Below are 20,095 nucleotides of genomic sequence, written 5' to 3' on the forward strand. Positions count from 1 at the left end.
ATAGTGGATGGTACAGTACTTGCCAGGCCCTTCGATCACAGCCACAGCTTGCGCTGTATACGCCAGCGCATTGTTGTGCAAAATGATGGGTGGGTTACGCAGAGCGTCGTCACTTCTTTCACAAAGCTGGTCGCAGGTGATGCTCCAAAAATGAACAGTATTCTTCTGTGTTTGCTTGAATTTCATTTGATTTCGTTTCAAGTGGAGCATAAGCCAAGCTGTGACCAGTATAGTCAAGTACGGTCATAAGGATACATTTTATGCTGTGTTACACGCACATAGACTGAGAGATAATGCGGGACAACAGCATCAGTGGCGCATTAAACTTGGACAGCACTGGCCAGTCAGCAGTCCAACTACGGTACCCTGCAACGATGTGATCAATTGCAAATATGGTTCAAATGGCTCTGAGCACTATGGGACTTAACATCTGAGGTCATCAGTCCCCTAGACTTAGAACTACTTAACCCTCCGTTACACACACCGCGGACTGTGAGTCCGCAGTTTTATCTTTCCATCAACAATCACTTATAAATTCACGATTTCCATTAGCGGCTTTTTCTACCTTCCCCTCCTTCCGTAACGAATTATTGGCAACAATTGAAGTTAGTCATTATTGCCACCTTTCGTGAGGTGCGGAATGTCAGTCCGCGTGTATGCATTCGTGTGGCGCGGTTCTATCATCAGTTCTTTTACGATGTATTGCAGGTAAGGAGGTTTCTTCCTTTATGATATTACAAAACATAGACAGTTACGTTTAGAAACTTTATTTATTTATTATCCAAACTGTCATACAATTATGAGCCTTTTCATTGACCAACAACGATTAGTGAAATAAGTTATACACTTTTTTTTCAGAAGAACGGTGGATGACGATCATGTTTTGCAGTGGTTGGACGCAGAGCTTGGTAATGAAGAATGTAGTGATCTGGAGTCAATATTCGAAAGTGATCACTATTCAGATAGTGAACAGTCGCTGGACTAAAGTGATTCTATCGAAAAATTTGACTTGTATTTTGGGAAAGATGGTATACAATGGAGCCATCGACCTCTAATCCAAAACAGAAGAGTATGAAGACCTCAACATAATATTGTCAAGCGTTTACCGGGAGTCATAGGCGAAGCAAAAAATGCCAAGCCTCCAATTGATTGTTTACAACTTTTCTTCACAGATGACATTTTAGAAGAAATTGTTCGCTGCACTAATATTTACATTGCTACCATCCGTTCTAAATATTCCAGAGAAAGAGATGCTGCAGACAGTAACATTACAGAAATCAAAGCTTGATTAGGACTCCTTTTCTAGACGGGTATGCTACGAACATCACACATAAATTTACTAGATCTCTGGGCTGCAGATGGTACTGGAGTGGAGTACTTCAGACTTTCAATGGGCATAAACTGTTTTGTTTCTTGCTGACATGTCTGAGATTTGATGACGTCAGAAGCAGAGCTCATCGGAAGGAAACAGACAAATTAGCTGCTGTCCGATTCTTGATAGATCAGTTCAATGAAAACTACAAGAAACATTATAGTTTATCAGAAATAGCTACAGTAGATGAAATGCTGGACGCATTCAGGAGAAGATGTGGATTTATACCATACATTCCATCAAAACCAGCAAAATATGGTATAAAAATGTTTGCACTTATAGATGCCAGGATGTTCTATACTAGCAATTTAGAAATATACTGTGGAAAGCAAGTGGATGGCCTTATCTCTGTGACAACACCTCATGCTATTGTCAAAAGAATGGTGAAATGCATATCCAAATCTGGCAGAAATGTAACATGTGATAATTCGAGCACATCAATTCCACTTGCGGCTGACTTGTTGGAAAATGACAAGCTGACAATGGTTGGAACAATTCGAAAAAATAAACGTGAAATTCCTCCATTTATGACAGTAACAAAAGATCGTCCTGTGGAATCCAGCATTTTTGCATGTAGGAAGAATATGACACTGGTTTCATATAAACCTAAGAAAGACAAGGTTGTTCTGGTACTGTCTACTTTCCATGATGACAGTATTGCCAGTGATCCTGACAAGTGCAAGCCGGAAATAATAACATTTTACAACGAGACTAAAACTGGTGTGGATAAAGTTGATGAGATGAAATGTACATGCTCTGTGACAAGAATTACCAGAAGATGGCCATTTATAATTTTTTCCTCTCTTCTAAATATTGCTGGAATCAATGGATACATAATTTACAAGAGCAATTCGGATTCAATAATTCCCAGAGAAGACAATCTAAAAGTTCTTGCTAAAGAGCTGCATGATTATATGACAATGAAGGTCAATCGTCTAAGTACACCGGTGAACATCAAGAATCGTATCAAGGAAATTTTGGGATTACCAACAGCTGAAGCTATTCCTAGACCTCCACAAACAACAGCTTGAGGAAGATGCAACGTCTGTGATAGGAAAAAAAACAGACCGACGAGATTTTCCTGCAATGTATGCAATAAATTTGTATGTCTGGAACATGTCGGTGCATATCTGTGCAGTGAGTGCAGTGAAAATGACAACCACCACGAGTGATTTATTCGAATTGACAGTGAGGCTGTAAACTATAGTTTTCTGAAAAAGTTTCTGAGCTAATTTACTTAAGATAAGTATTGGTTAATATTCATTTGGAAAAACAATGAAAAAAACAGAATGAACGTAAATTTCAGCGAGTACAATAAATGTTCTTATTGGTTTACGGGTAAATTATGAGTTAAAATATTTTATGTACACTACTGACGCTGAAATACATTGTGTTTACGATTTCATTGTTTTAGTTATGTTATCCAGACTCGAATACATTATATTTGCCAACTGTAATGTCAGAATTGTTCATGAAAATGGTATAAAACGCAATGCGGACTCTCAGTCCGCGCGCGTGTAGCGGAGGTAAAAAACCTGCGACCGTAGCAGCAGCACGGTTCGAGACTGAAGCGCCTAGATCCGCTCGGTCACAACGGCCGGCGATCAATTGCAGTTCAGACGTAAAAAGAGACAAGCAAAGAAACAATACAGCTTCGAATGTCATTTAATTTTTAAAGAGAATGAAATTATATTCGGAAAAACTCCAGTACTATCGCATGCTTCTTAGGTGACCAGACGGAAAGCATAAAACGCACTCTTTCTCACCTGACATAGTGTTCTAATTACAAACAAGAGTGATGAAAATTTCAAAACTTAAACCTAGGGTAATTTTTCTTAGCAAGCTGTGTTTAATGCAAAAGCATACCGGTACTGCAAGGATTTCACCGCACCGTTGAACACTGAAGCCACTGTAGGCATTAACAGCCAGCCGTCTCATAATCCCTTAGCTCCTTCCTTATCCGAATCCGAGAAATACATTTCAGTTCTGGAAGTGTCAGCTGCTACGTTGATAACGAGCCTATCAACAGCAGAATCCATGAAGCCAACAAGGCGCCATATTTTCTCTTCTTCTTTTCTGACGAGCGCTCTATATAACGCCAGCGTTCGGCAGTGACATGTGAAAAAGCTGCATGCGTTGGTTCCAGTATGTGTGTCAGGTTAACAGTCTTGTTACTTATCGGGCCAAATCCCGCAACTTGGCTCCAGATCAGTTCTGTTGGGTTCATATTGTAATGGTACAGTAGCAAATGTAAAAATGCAGCATTTGTATGATGTGTTCGATGATGTGAAAATGATTGTTTTTCATATTTCTAGGAGTGGTGGTGGTGGTTAGTGTTTAACGTCCCGTCGACAACGAGGTCATTAGAGACGGAGCTCATGCTCGGGTTAGGGAAGGACTGGGAAGGAAATCGGCCGTGCCCTTTCAAAGGAACCATCCCGGCATTTGCCTGAAGCGATTTAGGGAAATCACGGAAAACCTAAATCAGGATGGCTGGAGACGGGATTGAACCGTCGTCCTCCCGAATGCGTCATATTTCTAGGATATTTGTCTACCTCTGTGGTATAAAACGACGGACATAGTCCAAATAAAGAGAATTTGGTTTTTCATTTTTGCCTTAAAAATTAAATTGTTATGTTAGCTCAATTTAAAGCAACTTTTATGAACAGTCTTTCATAAAACGTCGATAACTAAGAATTTGTATTTGAAATGGAAAAAGGAATTTCGAGTCCAATACGTAATTAGAAACAAGAAGACGTGTATTACTCATAAAAATGAAGATGAGTTTGATAATTACGAGATGTAGGTATTCCAAATTGAGTGAGGAAAAAAAAATGATACTGGGAAGATCTGAACTCATGAACCATTAGCTATGACTTAGAATTATGTTGTAAGTGTAATATATTCAGAGAATGGGGAAACTTCAAAGCTGATTATCTCTGTAAATTTATGAAAAACATTAAGAACAGCGTATTTCTCGGCACTTTTTAACCGTATTCCACACGCCTGTTTCACTACGGAACAGAAAGCAGCTTCGGCCATTTTCATACTGCGCAATAACAGGGCGACAGTCAGAGCACAAAGCTGCATAGGCTGTGACTGTACACGATTTTTTAAAGTAAAAACTGCGTAGCTAAAGGGTATTAAGAAAAACGTTGATGGCTGTTAATACATTTGAATATCTTAAAGTTTCATTTAATGTAACTTAGTAATAACATATCTAATACGTAAGTAGGACCTACTCCCCAGAGCGTAACGAGACCAGTGTGCATGTGCTACGGCTTCTGACCAGTCACTGCGTTTGCGTTTGTCAGGTTTATTCTTATTATGAATGGATTATAGATATTTTTATTGTGTGATGAATGGATAAACTTGTGTGTGAGTAAGCAAGAGTTATTTAATTAACAGAAAGTATATTTGCAGTTTTACAGCAACTCACTTTATCCTAGAAATGATATGTATTAATGTGATATTGGCAGTAGTTACCGGTATATTCAGATAATCAGCTTTCAGTACTAAAAGCTTCATGGCTCTTTGATCATTTGCCCAAGGGATTTGAGAAAGGATGTATTAACAAAAAAAAATTAAGTGTATTACAACGTCTTTTGCGGCACATGCACGAAGCATAGCTCAAAAATTCGATATGGAATAAATTAAAAAATTCGTAGTATTTGTGTTGCAAGAGTGAAAATATTAGCTTTGAAATTAGTGTTTAGGGCGTGGTAAATAACATCCAACACATTACACAAAAATTTCGAAACTTTGCTTTTCAGAGCGCGGTATAGGCCTAATCATTGGAAAGATGTAATTGCCAGACATCAAATTGTCACTTCTACTTTTACTACGGCCAGAATATCATCTTTAACTGAGAATCGGATTTTTTAATAGAGCTCAAATCACACCTCCCGGCAAGCATTAGAAATCTGTTTTGCTGATTTATGTGAAGTTTTGCAGATGTATATCTGTTAACCTTCAGTGACTGTCACTCAGCATATGTGTAAAGACAAACACGAAATCTGGAATAAGATATTCTGAAACGTAAAGCATTGTGAAGTGGAAAAATATACGTGTACCACATTTGCAAACCACTTCATGGTTCAGAATAACCAGCCTACCGCCATAAAATCGCCAGTTAGCAGTAACAGTAATTTGAAGACAGCTTATGACTACCTACCACAACCCAAAAAGACCCACTACAGGAACTTTAATCGTAAAATACCCCATACTTGTCACTTGAACAAATTATTTTTCGAAGTTATAATCTACTCTTAAAATTTCTGATAAAGATTTTGCCTGCTTGTGATTTCCAATAAACCTGCGATTACAAATCCTAGATTCGGAGCTGTATCCTGACTATGATGTTTTTCATCCTGGTCCTCAGGATGCACGAACTACTCCTGTGACTAAACTTATTAGTTTCGTGCCGTGTCGTCCATTATTACCGGAAAAAGCAAACTGATTTGAATTTCACCGATTATCGTCCGAAATCCGTACGTTTGGTCGATGAGGTCAGTTACACTGAGATCGCATATGTGGTGGCGTTCTGATTTGAAAAATCGACTGTCTTGGGACGATGTCGGTCATCAGCGTAAATCACTGATATCGGTGCTACTCAGTGATCTCTATTAGTATGGAGATCACTGGTGCTACTGTGACGGCAGCCTAATTCGCGGACGGACACGACGGGACGGAGCGAACAATCGACATCTCTTCAGATTCACGAAAGGTTACGTGGGAAACGCGTATTGTACTCGACCGACTGGCGCGCCGCCGCCTATGCAATTCTGTGGTACAGCTACCACAAACAAAGTACGTCAGTCTGTTCGAACTGGCGCCGGAGACAGCCAAATACATAAACTAAGCTTGTGGTATTTTGATCTCATGTACTTTCCGATCGACTAGGAAATACCAAGCCCCAGAAGAACACTACTGAGACAGAAATTGGGGAAGCAATGCTCTAGAAAATGGAATACAAGAGTTATAAGCTTTGGTATATATCTGAAAGTCTCCATGTCCATTCACAAATAATTTCGCCGGTCATTGTGTTCGCCCGGTAACTAACCCGAGAGGTAAATTAATATGCGAAAACTATCGTCCCCGTTTTGACCGTTCTTTCTGCCGCTCACATTTTACTAACATTTCATTTATTTTGCAATACTTGTTGTGAGTACAGACGACAGATGAATTTCTATCGAATATATTAGCAGTCGCATTCACCGTAGCGTAATACAGAATAACAAAGGCACTGCAACATCGTATTTATCCGCCGACAACGGTCAAGCGACTTTCAAGTAAAATGTCTCCCCTATTTAGGAATATACATAATGTATGTGCGAATACAAATTGTAGACACGTGGTTGACGACGTATGGAGGCTTGGGTATGAACCTCAGTCGTGCTCGGATAGCCAAATTGAAAGGCGACCACTCGCGATAAGCAGATAATTTGGGTTCGAATCCCAGTGCAGCACAAATTTTCAATGTCGTTGTTCCCTTATACAGCTGATGGTTGTCCACATTCGCAACCGCGAATCTATTTCAGGTATTTCATATCGGCTGTAGTCGCCGCAGTGCGTTTTCCTTCAGACATGCATACATCTTAATTCGGAGTAACACAGGAACTGCAGTATCACACCATGAATTTCCTACATTACGAGTCAACTTGTCGAACTGAAATATCACTTATTACTAAACCCGCGTCGTTTTACCAGTCTTGACAGGACATATTGTGTCAAAGTTAGATCATTTACCATATTGCATATAAGTTATTTACGATTATTCGTGTAACATGTAAGAAAAGTTGTTCACAACCGGGACACACGCATAACAGATGAAAACAATATTATTTTGTCCAAACACTTCAACTACTTTGCGAGGACGTAGCCGCTTGTCGCTGAAATTTTATTCGTAGACCGATAGATAGCGCACCAGAAGTAGGTTGAAACTGTGTTGTTTGTACACTACAGATTTTCGCAGATATCTGCATTAATAAATTGTTGCATGTGGACCGGCCTTAACGAGAATCGTTGACCAGAAAAGCCGGATTTGAGGTGTTTTTCGATCCAAATGCTGCTATTTTTCTGGCCAGATGTAAGCTGTGCACTCACATTTGACTAATTTTCTTCGGAGTTCTCTGCTCAAATTTCCTGTCCATGCGCTATGATTTGTCAGCGCAGATGTTTTTTTTTTTTGCAGAGAAAATTCGTATCATGTTGCCTTGCCTTGGACAGAGTGTCAAACGGTAATGAAAACTTGCGCAAACATTCCCTCACACCAGTGTTCCCAACAAGTGTTGAGGTGGAAACACAATTTGGCTCAATGTCATTCTACCTGTCGTAACAATCAGGTAAGTATTGAATCATAGACAGTATTTTTAATGGCGCTTCAACTCGTTGTCGGTATCATCTCTGATATGTTTGATTTGTGTCGTAGCCGTAATGGCGTATCGTGGGATCAAAGTTCCTGATCCTTTCACCTCTAAAACGACGCGAAATGAAAGGTTTGCCCAAATGTCAAAACAAGAGCAACTCATTGAACAGAAGAAACGTGAAATACAAGCTAAACTGGAAGAGCAAAAGAAGAAGGAAGCAGATGAAGCACTGAAAAAATTGCATGGCGTCTCAGGCAGTGGGAAAGCAGGAGCAAACAATAAAGTGTCTGCTGCCGCATCACTAAACAAAAGCAGTCAGAAGCAGAGTGCAAAGAGGTACGGTGTTTATGCCTTTTTTGTCGTGCTTATGTAAATAACCCGTAGTCTCTGTTTGGTGTGGAGCCAAACATTTTGAGTTCTTATGTTTATTTGTAACTTATATCCAGTTTTAGTCTTCAGATACAGGCGTAGGAACATTAACCTTTGTAATTCAGCATGGATTGGTCATAATGTGTGAAGAATTCATGCGATTCCTCCACATAACGCGGTACACATGTCACATTCTTGTGTTTCTTTGAATGTTACCTATCAACAGAGCTTGTTCTCGTCGTGTTTATGCCACCGGCACCTTTAGCAAGAAATGAGGGTATTTTAAATTATGCTCTACTGTGCTCAAATCATTCTTTATATACACATTTGCCTATAGTCACCACAACCTCAGTGTGAATACAATGTTAATTTTTTCTCCCTATTTTGACTATTAGACATCCTTTATTGGAAATGTTCTAAATCCCATTGAAGGATTTGACTTAGTGACTGGATTTAATTCTGTTAAAGATTTTTGACACCATCTCTTGTAAATATTTCACAAACCATTGCTACTTTGTCAGCCTATGATGTATGGTAGTTATGTAGGGCTATCAGAGTAATGTAAATCAACACATTGGAAGTAAAGTTCAATATATCATGCATAGTTTGTAAATAATGCGCATTGCATATGTATCTCTATTATGTTAGGATATTATGTTACACACTTTCTTATTTTATTCATTTATGTGTCTTTATTCATTGAAGAATCACCTCACAATGGTGTAAGATTTGGCAAGGTAATACAGTGCAAATCAGTAAGCCAAAATATACAATACACTGCATACATAATATGCTTAATGAGGAAAGGGCAGGTAGCCTATGGGAATAAGACTGGTGGTCAATGTGGCATTAATTAAGAAACCTTACTGCGATTTGCCTTAGGGAACCAGAAGAACCAGAATCAGGATGGCCGGATAGAAACTCCATCCTGCAAAATGTGATGTCAGTATCGTAACAGCTGCATTGCTTCATTCAATAATCCTCGTTGTATAATTTTCCTTGACTTATACACAGTTTGCTTCAGATAATTTGCTTCATGGATAACTTTTACTTGATTTTTTTAGATAACATTGACTTGTTTTGTAATCAGTTAATGCAATACATCAACTATCCGAAATTTAACTTGTAATAAATCTCATTATTGTCTTCATTGATGTGCATAACTACATAATAGAATGGGTTGATAATTAGCTAAACAGTAAATCCGCTGTGTCATATAATCAACTGCTCTGTGAGTAGCCTACTTACATTTTACCTCACCTATTCCAAGTCTCCAAAATTATTCCATTACGCATTTCCTTGTCTGCCAGTGTTCAGTGAAGGAGTCTGTGGCAGTGCATTCTAATAGCTTGTGTTTGTGAATTTAGGAAATTTGGTAGTGCAAATTCTTGTGTAAAAGACGACAAATGTCATATTTGCTGTTTTCATTCTTTATAGGATCTAGTTTTTGTAGTGTAGCTTCGCACCAGGAGCACCTCAGTTGTGTAATTTTGAAGAAGGGTCAATGGAAGTGTCAGATTCCAACTGTCTGCTTTGACCCGCGATGCTAGGACATTGTGGTGTGTGACGTCATTATGGCGTCAAGTTTATGAGTTGGTTGTGTTTGTAGATGTCGCCTGTTGTATTTGATGGTGCCCTCTGGAGGTGTGTTTGTATTAGGTTCATTCAAATGGAACCTGGACATTGCGTCTACCTTTGCCTTACACATAAGGTGAGAGACTGATCCATGCACACCGTGTGATGTTGCGTAGTGCCCCATTGTGGTTTCATGTCAGAGAAGGTGGTCACACAAGTTACCATCCACTACTGAACCACAAGGTCTCACTGCTTGTCAAGTTCCTGAAACGGGGAACTACCATTAGTACCCAGCATTATCAAGCCACTTTACAGAACCTTAGACGAGCTATCAAGTCGAAACACTGAGGAGGTTGTCCAGTGGCATTATCCTCCTGCATGATAATGCCCGCCCACACACAGCCAATGTGGTGAAGACGGCATTGCATCAGTTTCGGTGGAAAACACTGGAACATCTGCCATACAGTCCCGACCTTTCACCGTGTGACTTTCATGTGTTTGGACCTCTAAAACAAGCTATTCGCAGACATCGATTCACAATGGCCGACGAAGTGTGTTACTGAGTTCAGGCCTGGATTCAACTGCAGCCTGCTAGCTTCCTCAAGGATGGAATCGAGCAACTACTGTCACAATAGGATAAATGTGCCAACAATTGCTGTGTTGTATGGGGTTCATTTGAGCCTTGGTGTTGGATGTGAATTCTTTGGCAGTGTTAGTAGTTCGACATGTGAGATTTGGAAGTTTATTCAGTGGGTTATGTATTAATATTTTTTATGTATGTGTTTGATGTTTTCGTTAGGTATTACTGGTTTGCTGTTTGTGGTGTGGTAAGACTTAATTTATTGTGTGGCTATACATATGACAATGAAATATAATAGTGCTATGTTGCATTCAGAGATGGGGAGCACATGTCCGTTATTTAATTCTTCCAGTTATTTGGACTGATCGCTGAGATTGTGAAGGGTAGTATTTGTCGTGAGAACATGAGGTTCACCAGAGTTCTGTCGTGGGAGACCAGGGACGTGTACATGTGGCTTAGAGTGAGTGAGTGTGTGTTTGGGTGTGGGGGGGGGGGGGGTTGGTTGGGGTGGCCAACGTAGTTTGCAGCACTCAAATTTGTTGGTGGTAAGATATTGTGGGTTTTTTTTTGTGGTGTATATTTGTAGGGATGTTTGATTATTAGATTTTTCAGGTGGTGGTGTTTTGGTTTCGTTTTTCGTAGTTGTAGGTGTTAGTTTTTTGGCATCAGTAGTTGTGGTTGACCAGTATAGGTTACGGGAAATTACTGATTTCAGTTTTCATAGTTTTAGTTGTAGGTATTCGTGTTTTGGGTCAACAGAAAGATCCGATCTCACGCGTCGGCTTTGACCCGTGAAGTAAGGGTGTTGTGGTGTGTGACGTCACTACGGCGCGGAGTTTGGTTTGTGAGTGTGGCGTGTTTGTAGATGTCGTGTTGTTGTTTGTTGTGCCCTCTGGTGGTATGTTCATGGTTTTCGTTTGTTTGGTGTGTTGGGCTCAGTTTGCTGTTGCTCAGTGGTGAGTGCTGCGTGCGTCATTTTGAAGAGGAATTTGTATCAGTGAGTTAACGGTTTTGTGTGATGGTTAATGTAATGATGATTGCTGTACGTCGGGTGAGTCTGTTATTAAGTGTATTCGGTTGTGGTTTTTTGTTCAGGAATGGATATGAAAGACCGGATTAATAGTGCTCCGTTGCGGGCTATGATGGGGGAGACAGCTATAGAGCTGATTAAATTTCTTCAGCTATTTGGCTTAATTGCCGAAGTCATGAAGTGCGGTGTGTGCCGCAAACCAATGAAATTGGTTAAAGTTCCGCCCTCTCGGACCAGGGACGGTTACACGTGGCGCTGTCGTAAAGATGACATATGGCGTTCCATACGGCGCGGTACCTGGTTCGAGAAGTCTAGATTGGGCATGCGTGAGATTGTGCTTGTTACATATTATTTTTGCTATAGATCCCCACAGAGTTTTTGCGCGCATGAGACTGGTGTGAGTGAGAGGACTGTTTTAGATTGGTATTCCTTTTGTCGTGAAGTGTGTTCGGAATTTATTAAGTACAGGGGTAAGTTGGGGGGGCATGGGGTGGTTGTGGAGGTGGACGAGTCACAGTTTGGGAAAAGGAAGTATGGGAGGGGGAAGTCTGTGGCTGGTCTTTGGGTGTGGGGGGCTGTTGTTCCGGGGGGTCGGGGTTCTGAATGTGTTTTTAGGGTTGTGGAAGGGAGGTCGAAGGCTGAATCAGTGGGGTTAATTGAGGAATATATAGAGCCGGGGTCCACAATAGTTTCTGATGCTTTTTCTTCTTATAGGGGGTTGGGTGAGAGGGGATTTAATCATTTAGTAGTGAACCATAGTTTAGAGTTTAAGAATTATGATACAGGGGCTTGTACTAATACAATAGAGGGGATGTGGGGGGTGGTTAAGTCAGTTCTTGGGAGGGGGAAGAGGCGCTCTTCCAACCTTCAGTCTCATTTAGATGAGTACTGTTGGCGGAAGAGTGTCCCAGAGGGCTATTGTATTGTTCGGGTTTTTTTAAGGGCTGTGGGTAAAATGTATAGGCCGAAAGTGGTTAGTTAGGGGGGGCTGGGTGGGTGGCTGTGGTTCAGGGTGGGGTGGGTGGTTTATTTTGTTGTATAGTGTTTGTTAAGGTGGGGAGGGGGAGTGTGTTTGTTTTTTGTTTTAGTTGTGGATGATCTATTTTGTTGAAGTTTTTGTTGAGTTGTAGTGTGTGATTGAGATGTTTTTTATGTTGTATTTGGTTTTTGTTTGTGGGTTTTTTATTTTGGGGTTGTGGGGGGGAGAGGGGGTTGAGGTGTGGGTGGGTTGGGGTTTTCTTTTGGTTCAGTATTTTTTCGTTGGTTTGTGTGTGTGTGTGTGTGTGTATGTTTGCGTTTGCGCGCGCGCGTGTGTGTGTGTGTGTGTGTGTGTGTGTGTGTGTGTGTGTGTGTGTGTGTGTGTGTGTGAGATTGTGGTGGCCAATGTAGTTTGTGGGGCTGGAACTTTCTTGTGGTAAGATCCCTTTTTTTTTGTTTTTGGGGTATGTGTTGTGTATTGGGGTATAGGGAAGTGTTTCAATGAAATTTGTGGCTGTGAAGGTTGGTATTGGTATTCGTATTGGGAGATGTTTTTGAGTTACATAGGTCAAGGGTAGTGGTCGATCCTAAGTCATGGGATTGGTAGCTGCTGTTGAGCTATATAGTTGGAGGGAAGTGTTCAATCTCAATGTTTGGTGGAGTATGTTGATTTTTGTAATGGGAGATGGGATCGGGGGTTGCTGTTTAGCTATATAGGTCAAGGGAAGTGTTCGATCCCAATTTATGGGATCGGGAGCTGCTGTAGATATATGTAGGTCAAGGGAAGTGTTTGTTCGCAATGTTTTGCGGTGTATTTTGATTTTTGTATTGGGGGATGGGATCGGGAGATGCTGTTGAGCTATATAGGTCAAGGGAAGTGTTCGATCCCAATTTATGGAATCGGGAGCTGATGTAGATATATGTAGGTTAAGGGAAGTGTTTGTTCGCTATGTTTTGTGGTGTATTTTGATTTTTGTATTGGAGGATGGGATCGGGAGATGCTGTTGAGCTATATAGGTCAAGGGAAGTGTTCGATCCCAATTTATGGGATCGGGAGCTGCTGTAGATATTTGTAGGTCAAGGGAAGTGTTTGTTCGCAATGTTTTGCGGTGTATTTTGATTTTTGTATTGGGGGATAGGATCGGGAGATGCTGTTGAGCTATATAGGTCAAGGGAAGTGTTCGATCCCAATTTATGGGATCGGGAGCTACTGTAGATCTATATAGGTCAAGGGAAGTGTCCGATTCCAGATAAGATTGTGTTTTGTGGTAGTTGTTGAGTTTTGTGATGTCGATTTTTTTCGTCGTCTTGCGTGGTTTTGTATGGCGGTGGGTGGCTAAATTTGTTTATATTTTGTTTCTCCTCACCCAAAAACCCCCAATTTCCCACGCTTGTCCCGTTAGAGTCATTAGGCTTTTTGTGAAACCTGTGTGTGTGTTGTTTATCTGTGTATTTTCGTCTTTATGATACGTATGCAATGGTTTTATATCCGCCATATTGGAATTGTCGTTTCCGCCATATTTGTGACGTCATGGGTCAAAGCCGACGGGTAGGATCGGACGTTTCTGTACTTCCGGTGTTTTGGTATCGTCAGCTGTGATTGACCTGTATAAGTCAAGGGAAGTGCCAGACTCCTGTGGATTTTGTTGGTGTAGTGGAATGTTGTAATTTCGTTTTTTCTTCATTTTGTGTGATTTGGGATCGTGGTATTTTTTACTGTTATATTTAGCTTTTCCCCCACCCTAAAACCCCAAATTTCCCATAGTTGTCCCTTTAGTTTGAGTGTATTTTGTCTTATCTATATGTATTTTCATGTTTGCTCCTGTGTGTATGTAATGATGTCATAGGCGCCATATTGGAGATGCTTAGAATAGCCATTTCCGCCGTATTGATGATGTCATGGCTCAAAGCAGACAGGTGGAATTGGACACTTCTGTAATCCTGTTTTGAACATAGTAACGTAACCACCCACACTCAGATTTCCTTGAGAGGTGCCAGTGTCCATCTGTGAACTGCCAGGAGAGTAGATTCTTTCCCTCTGCCAGTGTGCAGTAAACTAGTGTCAGTGACACTCATTTTTTTCTAATGGCACGTGTTTCTTTTTAAAAAGTTTGATAGTGTAAATCCTTGTCTAAAAGACAGCAGAGTTCAGTTCTATCTTTTTTATATCTATTGTTTTCATTTGAATTTTAACAGTAGGTTGTATAGGGAGTGTGCATGCTGTCTGTGGATGCAGGAGGAGCTGGCCTAGTTCATACAAACAGCCAGCAGACTATTGGCTGCAATCAGCAGGCTGAAGTTTCTGGGTGTAGTGGTGATACAGAAACTGCTGTGTCACAAGCGACACTTCAGTTGTTGCTTATTTCACCCATGGGCTGTGCTCCCAATGCACCTTCCACCATAACTGATGCAGGCCAATCGTGCTCATTGCAGAGTGAGTGGCTTATTGTAGCATGTTTGCTTTGTATTGGGTGGAGAGTCAGTGTGGTGTCTGGCCTTGCCCACTTACTCTGTGAATGACAGGGGATCTCTGCTTCAGCAGGGTCTGAGCATACTCATGGGGAGGAGTTTGGTAGTTGTTATGAGCTCCATTGTCAGGTGCTCTACAGATTCCCATCGGAAAATAGCATCCAGGTTTGGAAAGAAGTCAGTTGTGCACTCGGTATGTCTGCATCGGGGCCTTTTGTCTGAGAGATAGAGGATGCTTGCCTGTGGCTATCCAGGTGCAGTCGTATCCAAGTTGTGAACTATCTTGGCACCAATGATGATTGTTGGTCTGGTTCTGAGGAGGAGGAGATTAGTGTTTAACGTTACAATGACAACGAGATTATTAGAGATGAAGCACAAGCTCGGATTAGGGAGGGATGTAGAAGGAAATCAGCCATGCCCTTTTGAAGGAACCATCCTGGCATTTGCCTTATGTGATTTAGGGAAATCGTGGAAAACTTAAATTGGGATGGTCGTTCATGGGTTTCAACTGTCGTCATCCTGAATGTGTGTCTGATGTGCTAAACACTGCGCTGTACCTCTCAGTGATTGGGATCTGAGGCCCACCATAATTTGTACAGGCAGCTGGTAGAAGTGGTAAAGTCTGCTGGACATCAGTCATGGGATGCAAGCAGAGCTTACAGTTTGCAATGTAGTACCTAAAGTTGATTGAGGTTTTTTTGGAACTAACTGGAGGGCCTCGACCAAAGACTCAGTTGATTCTGTTAAAGTCTTGGTTACATATTTCTGGATTTGTGTTGTGGGGTGTTGGATTGTAGAACTACTCTTGATAGTAGGTCACACATACAGTACACAGAGGAAGCAGCTACTCTGGTAGCAGAGTACTTCAGACCATTCACAGAAAACCAGTCAGTGATGCTTTTAAGAACATTGTTTACCATTTCTTCTGTTTCTGTATGCATGATTAGGTAATGCTAGTGTTATCTGCTGAAAGAACTAATTCTGCACCTGAGCACAAGTTGTCAGGTCTTCGAAGTAAACACTCCAAAAAAGATTTATAGAATACAGGTATTGATGGCTCCAGTTATGCAAGTATCAATATATTTGGTTGTCTTTTCATGGAGTGCATAGGGGCCTGAAGATGGCAGTAATGAGATGCTGAAACTGGTTGTCTAAATAAAATAACTTCTTGAAACATACGGCTGTTTGGCAATTTTCCTTGGTAGCTATTTGACCGGCCGCTGTCCCTTATCCACAATGAATGAACAGAGTTTGAATTTGTTTGGTGTGATGAATGGTAGCTTGCTGTAGATGCAGAAAAATGTAGTTTAATATAAATGAGTAGAAAAAAACAAGCCTGTGGTACAGTGCCAGACTACAGGTCCAAAGGGCTTGAGTTTGATTTCCAGTCAGTCCTGGGATTTTTCTTGCTTATCAGTTATTTCACCTTGGCAGTGTTTGTTGTGAGAAATGCTCACATTAACTGTGGATTGGAATCCATGTTAAGCTGTAGGTCCCCATATAACTGGCTGGGTAAGTCGGTTCAAAGGTGAGTGGAAGGCAGTGGCAATATCGTCTAATAGCTCGTATTCATTTTTAACAAGTTTGAAAGTGCAAATCCTTTTCTAAAAGACAACAGGGTTCAGTTTTATCTTTTTTGTACCTATTGTTTTCATTCAAATTTCAACAGTAGGCTGGATAGGCAGTGTGCATGCTATGTGTGAACGCAGGAGGAGTTCGCCTAGTTTACACAAACAGCTGTAGACTGTTGACCGCAATCAGCTGGCTGAAGTCATTGGGTGTAGTGGTGGCATAGAAACTGGCATGTCACATGAGGCACTTCAATTGTCACTTATTTCACCCATGAGCTCCGTTACCAAGGCACCTGTTTGTGGTCCAGCAGGTCCACGCCTAGTACAGCACTGTGGTGTTCAAAACTATCTCCAGATTGCTGACTGCTTTACTAACAGTGTTTGATGCTGTACTGGTGATGTGCTTACAGTCAAGGTAATTAAATACATAGGTGAAACATTGCCATACTATATGTAATGGAACGAACATGTAATGTTGGTAGTAGGCAATGCGAATGGTAAACTTTGGTTTATTAGCAGAGTTTTAGTTTAGTGTAGCTCGTCTATAAAGGAGATTCTGTATAGAAAACTAGTGTGATCTGTTCTTGAGTACTGCACGAGTGTAAAGTGTATCCACCAGATCGGATTAAAGGAAGACACTGAAGCAGTTCAGTGGCATGCTGCTAGATTTATTACTGAGAGGTTTGATTAACATCCGAGTATCACAGAGATGCTTTTTGAGCTCAAATAGAGATTTTTGGAGGGAAGACAACATTCATTTTTCGAAGCAGGATGTTGAGAAGTTTTAGAGAACCAGCATTCCCAGCCAACTGAAAATTATTGTACTGCTGCCAGTTTACATTTAGTGTAAGGACCATGCAGATAACACAAATTAAGGCTCTTACAGAGGCATATAGATAGATGTTTCTCCCTCACTATTTGTGAATGAAACAGGAAGGGGACTGGCGAGTAGTGATACGAGGTACCCTCTGCCATGCACCGTATGGTTGTAGGGTGTAGAAGATGACAAACAGGAGGTATATGATCATTAACCAATGTACACTTCCATCAAAATGTATCCAAAGCAATTGGAAAAAAATTGTGTATGCACGATCTTTTTAAAAGTAACTTCTTACTGACATAACAGCAGTTCTGCTTTCAAAGAAATAAATCCCTCCCTGAAATGCTTTTTATTTGCTGGCCAGATAATAAATACATGTAATGAAAATTAGGTAGAAGTTATGTGTGGACCCCTTTCATTTTTCATAGTTTACCTATGGTATTTGTACATCAAATGCATCAAAATACTTGTCAGTGGACCCCAGGGGCTCATAACTCATTTGTGTGTGTGTGTGTGTGTGTGTGTGTGTGTGTGCGTGCGTGCGTGCGTGCGTGCACGCGCGCATTTGGCACACATGGGTCCCCTCCCCTCGTCGTACTCATCCCTTTTCCATGCTGCATGTCTTATCCTCCTATTCTTTCACCCCCTCCCTGGGCCTGGTATTGGAAATCTTGGTGGCTTTCATTTTTGTCTCTACCCCTCTCCCGGGCTGTCCTGATTTCTCCTGTCCTCCTCCTGCTTCGGTGTTTGACGTCTACCTTTTTGTCTTTCTTCCTCCCTGTACATGCCTGAACACTGGCTCACACATTTGATGCGTAAGGGTGACTGGGTCATGCATAACTCCCAGCATACGGGTCAACAGGTAGGGCTCGCACATACCCCCTGATAAAGGCCAGGCCCAGGGGGAGGGGTGATTGCCTGAGGTGTTACCTTGCCAACTGCCAACTGGTCCCTCTGTCTGGAGTTGGGGAGGTGTGGCCTGAGGTGTGAACAATCACCTAAGGCGTGTTTCCTCTCCTCTTTGGGGACCCCCAGTAGGAAGGAGTGCACCACTGGAGAGACGCTGCCAGTCATGGGGGATTCATCTGCCATGAGTACATCAACTCCATCGATGCAACCTCCACCTAATAAGCAGAAATGGAATGAGGATAAAGACATGATTAATCTTCCAGTTGCACCGTGCTGCCTCATGATGTTGCACACAGATGGAAGTAAAATTTTTTCTACAGTGAACTTGTTTGTAATTCAAAAAGATGAGGACATAGTTGCAGGCCCCCTAAAGTCCTGCACTCGCTTATGCAGTGGAACTTTGCTTCTAGAGACAGACAGCACCTTTGAAGCCCAAAAACTGTTTAAAGCTTCACTCCTCCAAAGGTACCATGTTCGTGCAGAGGCTCATTGAACACTGAATTCTTCATGTGGTGTCATATACATTTTGCTGCATGTTGGTATGACTGAGGTAGATGGACAACATTATCTGTCCGATCAGGGTATAACTGCAACCCATCGGGTCATGAAGATGGTTTATCCAGAATTCGTGCCTACTCGCACACTTTTCTTAGCTCTGAAGTCATCAATGCCGGACCGTACATACCAATCCCAATGCATTGCTACCATCGTAAGTGTTATAACCATACTTGTATGTCCTGTAAAAACACTTCCAAATGTGTAACTTATTGCAAGGATGTTCATGAGGGAGATTGCCTATCTCCTTCTCCCCACTGCATTAACTGCACTGGCAACCATGCCGCAATGCCCTGTGTACCTAGATGAGCGAGCCATTTAGGAGATAAAGGTAAAGGTACCCCTCAATGTTTCTTGCAAAATGTTAGCTAGCCAAAGCCTTGCATACCACTATCTGACAGACACAGTACCTTTGTTGTTATGTCATGGCCCGCGAAAGATATGGCCACACAGACCTGTCTTCCGGTTCAGTGCTACAATTATGAAATCGCCTAGCTCTGAGGTGACATCCTTACCTCCGTCCACTACTGTTGCTCAACCCACCAAAAAACAACTTTGCCCACACGAGTGAAGTCACTTGTGATACAATCAGAAAAACAGAAATGTAAAAAGAAATACTTCTGAGCTGACTTTTTTTGCACTCCTCAAGTCAGAAAACATCTGGCTCCACGTCTGAAAAATGAAAAGGTGCTAAGAAGTCGAACAAAAACATACTCTCTTCCACTTCTCCAACTTGGAGATTCTCTACAACAGTGACACTGTGCGACACCTCTATCCGATTGACCTTCATTTCACCAGTGCGAATCACCAGTGGATTCTCCAGCCTCAGAACCTTGTAGTAGTCTGCTGTTAATATCTTGCACTTGAAAGCCACCGAATTAATTGTCTTGTATAAGGGAAACATCTCCTATTTTCTACTACAGCTGTTCTCGAATGGAACATTTGTGGCATCAGACCATAGAGGACACACTTAACAGCTGCAATTGTAGTCACAGTGCCCAGTTGTTTTATACCTCCAAGAAATGAAATTATGGCCTCAAGACCACTTTGGCTTCTTACACTTCACTCCAATATGTTTCAGCCAACCCTCCAAGGATAGAACTCCAGCTCATAGCGGAGTCGCAATGCTCATTTGGGATGTCATCCATAGCCAAATCATTTCATTGAACACCCAGCTACAAGCTGTTGCTGTCTGTCTTCCTCACCCCAGTTACACCTTTTCTCTTTGTAGTATATCTATATACCCCCATCACCTGATCTGACCAGGGCAGACATACTGCAGCTTACCACTCAGCTCCCTCAACCCTTTTTGCTTCAGTGCCCACCATCCCATTTGGGACTGTCTGAGAACCTGCATGAGAGGCTCTCTCTTCACAGATATCCTCAGCTTGCTTACTCTCATTTCTCTCAACACTGGTGAACCCACATTTCTTTCAGCTTCCACACACACTTTCTCGCACCTGGATCTCTTATTCCGTAATGCACAGCTTGCCCACCAT

At 41.5% G+C, this 20,095-nt stretch overlaps 1 protein-coding gene across 3 annotated transcripts in view; it reads left to right on the plus strand.

The window, feature by feature from the left end:
- Positions 1–7,345: 7,345 nt before the first annotated feature.
- LOC124621787 (SURP and G-patch domain-containing protein 1) overlaps positions 7,346–20,095 on the plus strand; it is a 173,435-nt gene continuing 160,685 nt past the window's right edge. The window contains exons 1-3 of one of the 3 annotated variants that reach the window (XM_047147222.1): positions 7,346–7,460; positions 7,566–7,716; positions 7,803–8,076. In XM_047147222.1, coding sequence (XP_047003178.1) covers positions 7,808–8,076 — 269 coding nt within the window. In that variant the 5' untranslated portion in view covers positions 7,346–7,460; positions 7,566–7,716; positions 7,803–7,807. Of the gene's footprint in view, positions 7,461–7,565; positions 7,717–7,802; positions 8,077–8,151; positions 8,288–20,095 lie in introns of those variants that run through there. The other 2 variants (XM_047147221.1, XM_047147223.1) reach the window with 2 other exon arrangements.

This window comes from Schistocerca americana, chromosome 7 (assembly GCF_021461395.2).
Source record: "Schistocerca americana isolate TAMUIC-IGC-003095 chromosome 7, iqSchAmer2.1, whole genome shotgun sequence".
Taxonomy (NCBI): Eukaryota; Metazoa; Arthropoda; class Insecta; order Orthoptera; family Acrididae; genus Schistocerca; species Schistocerca americana.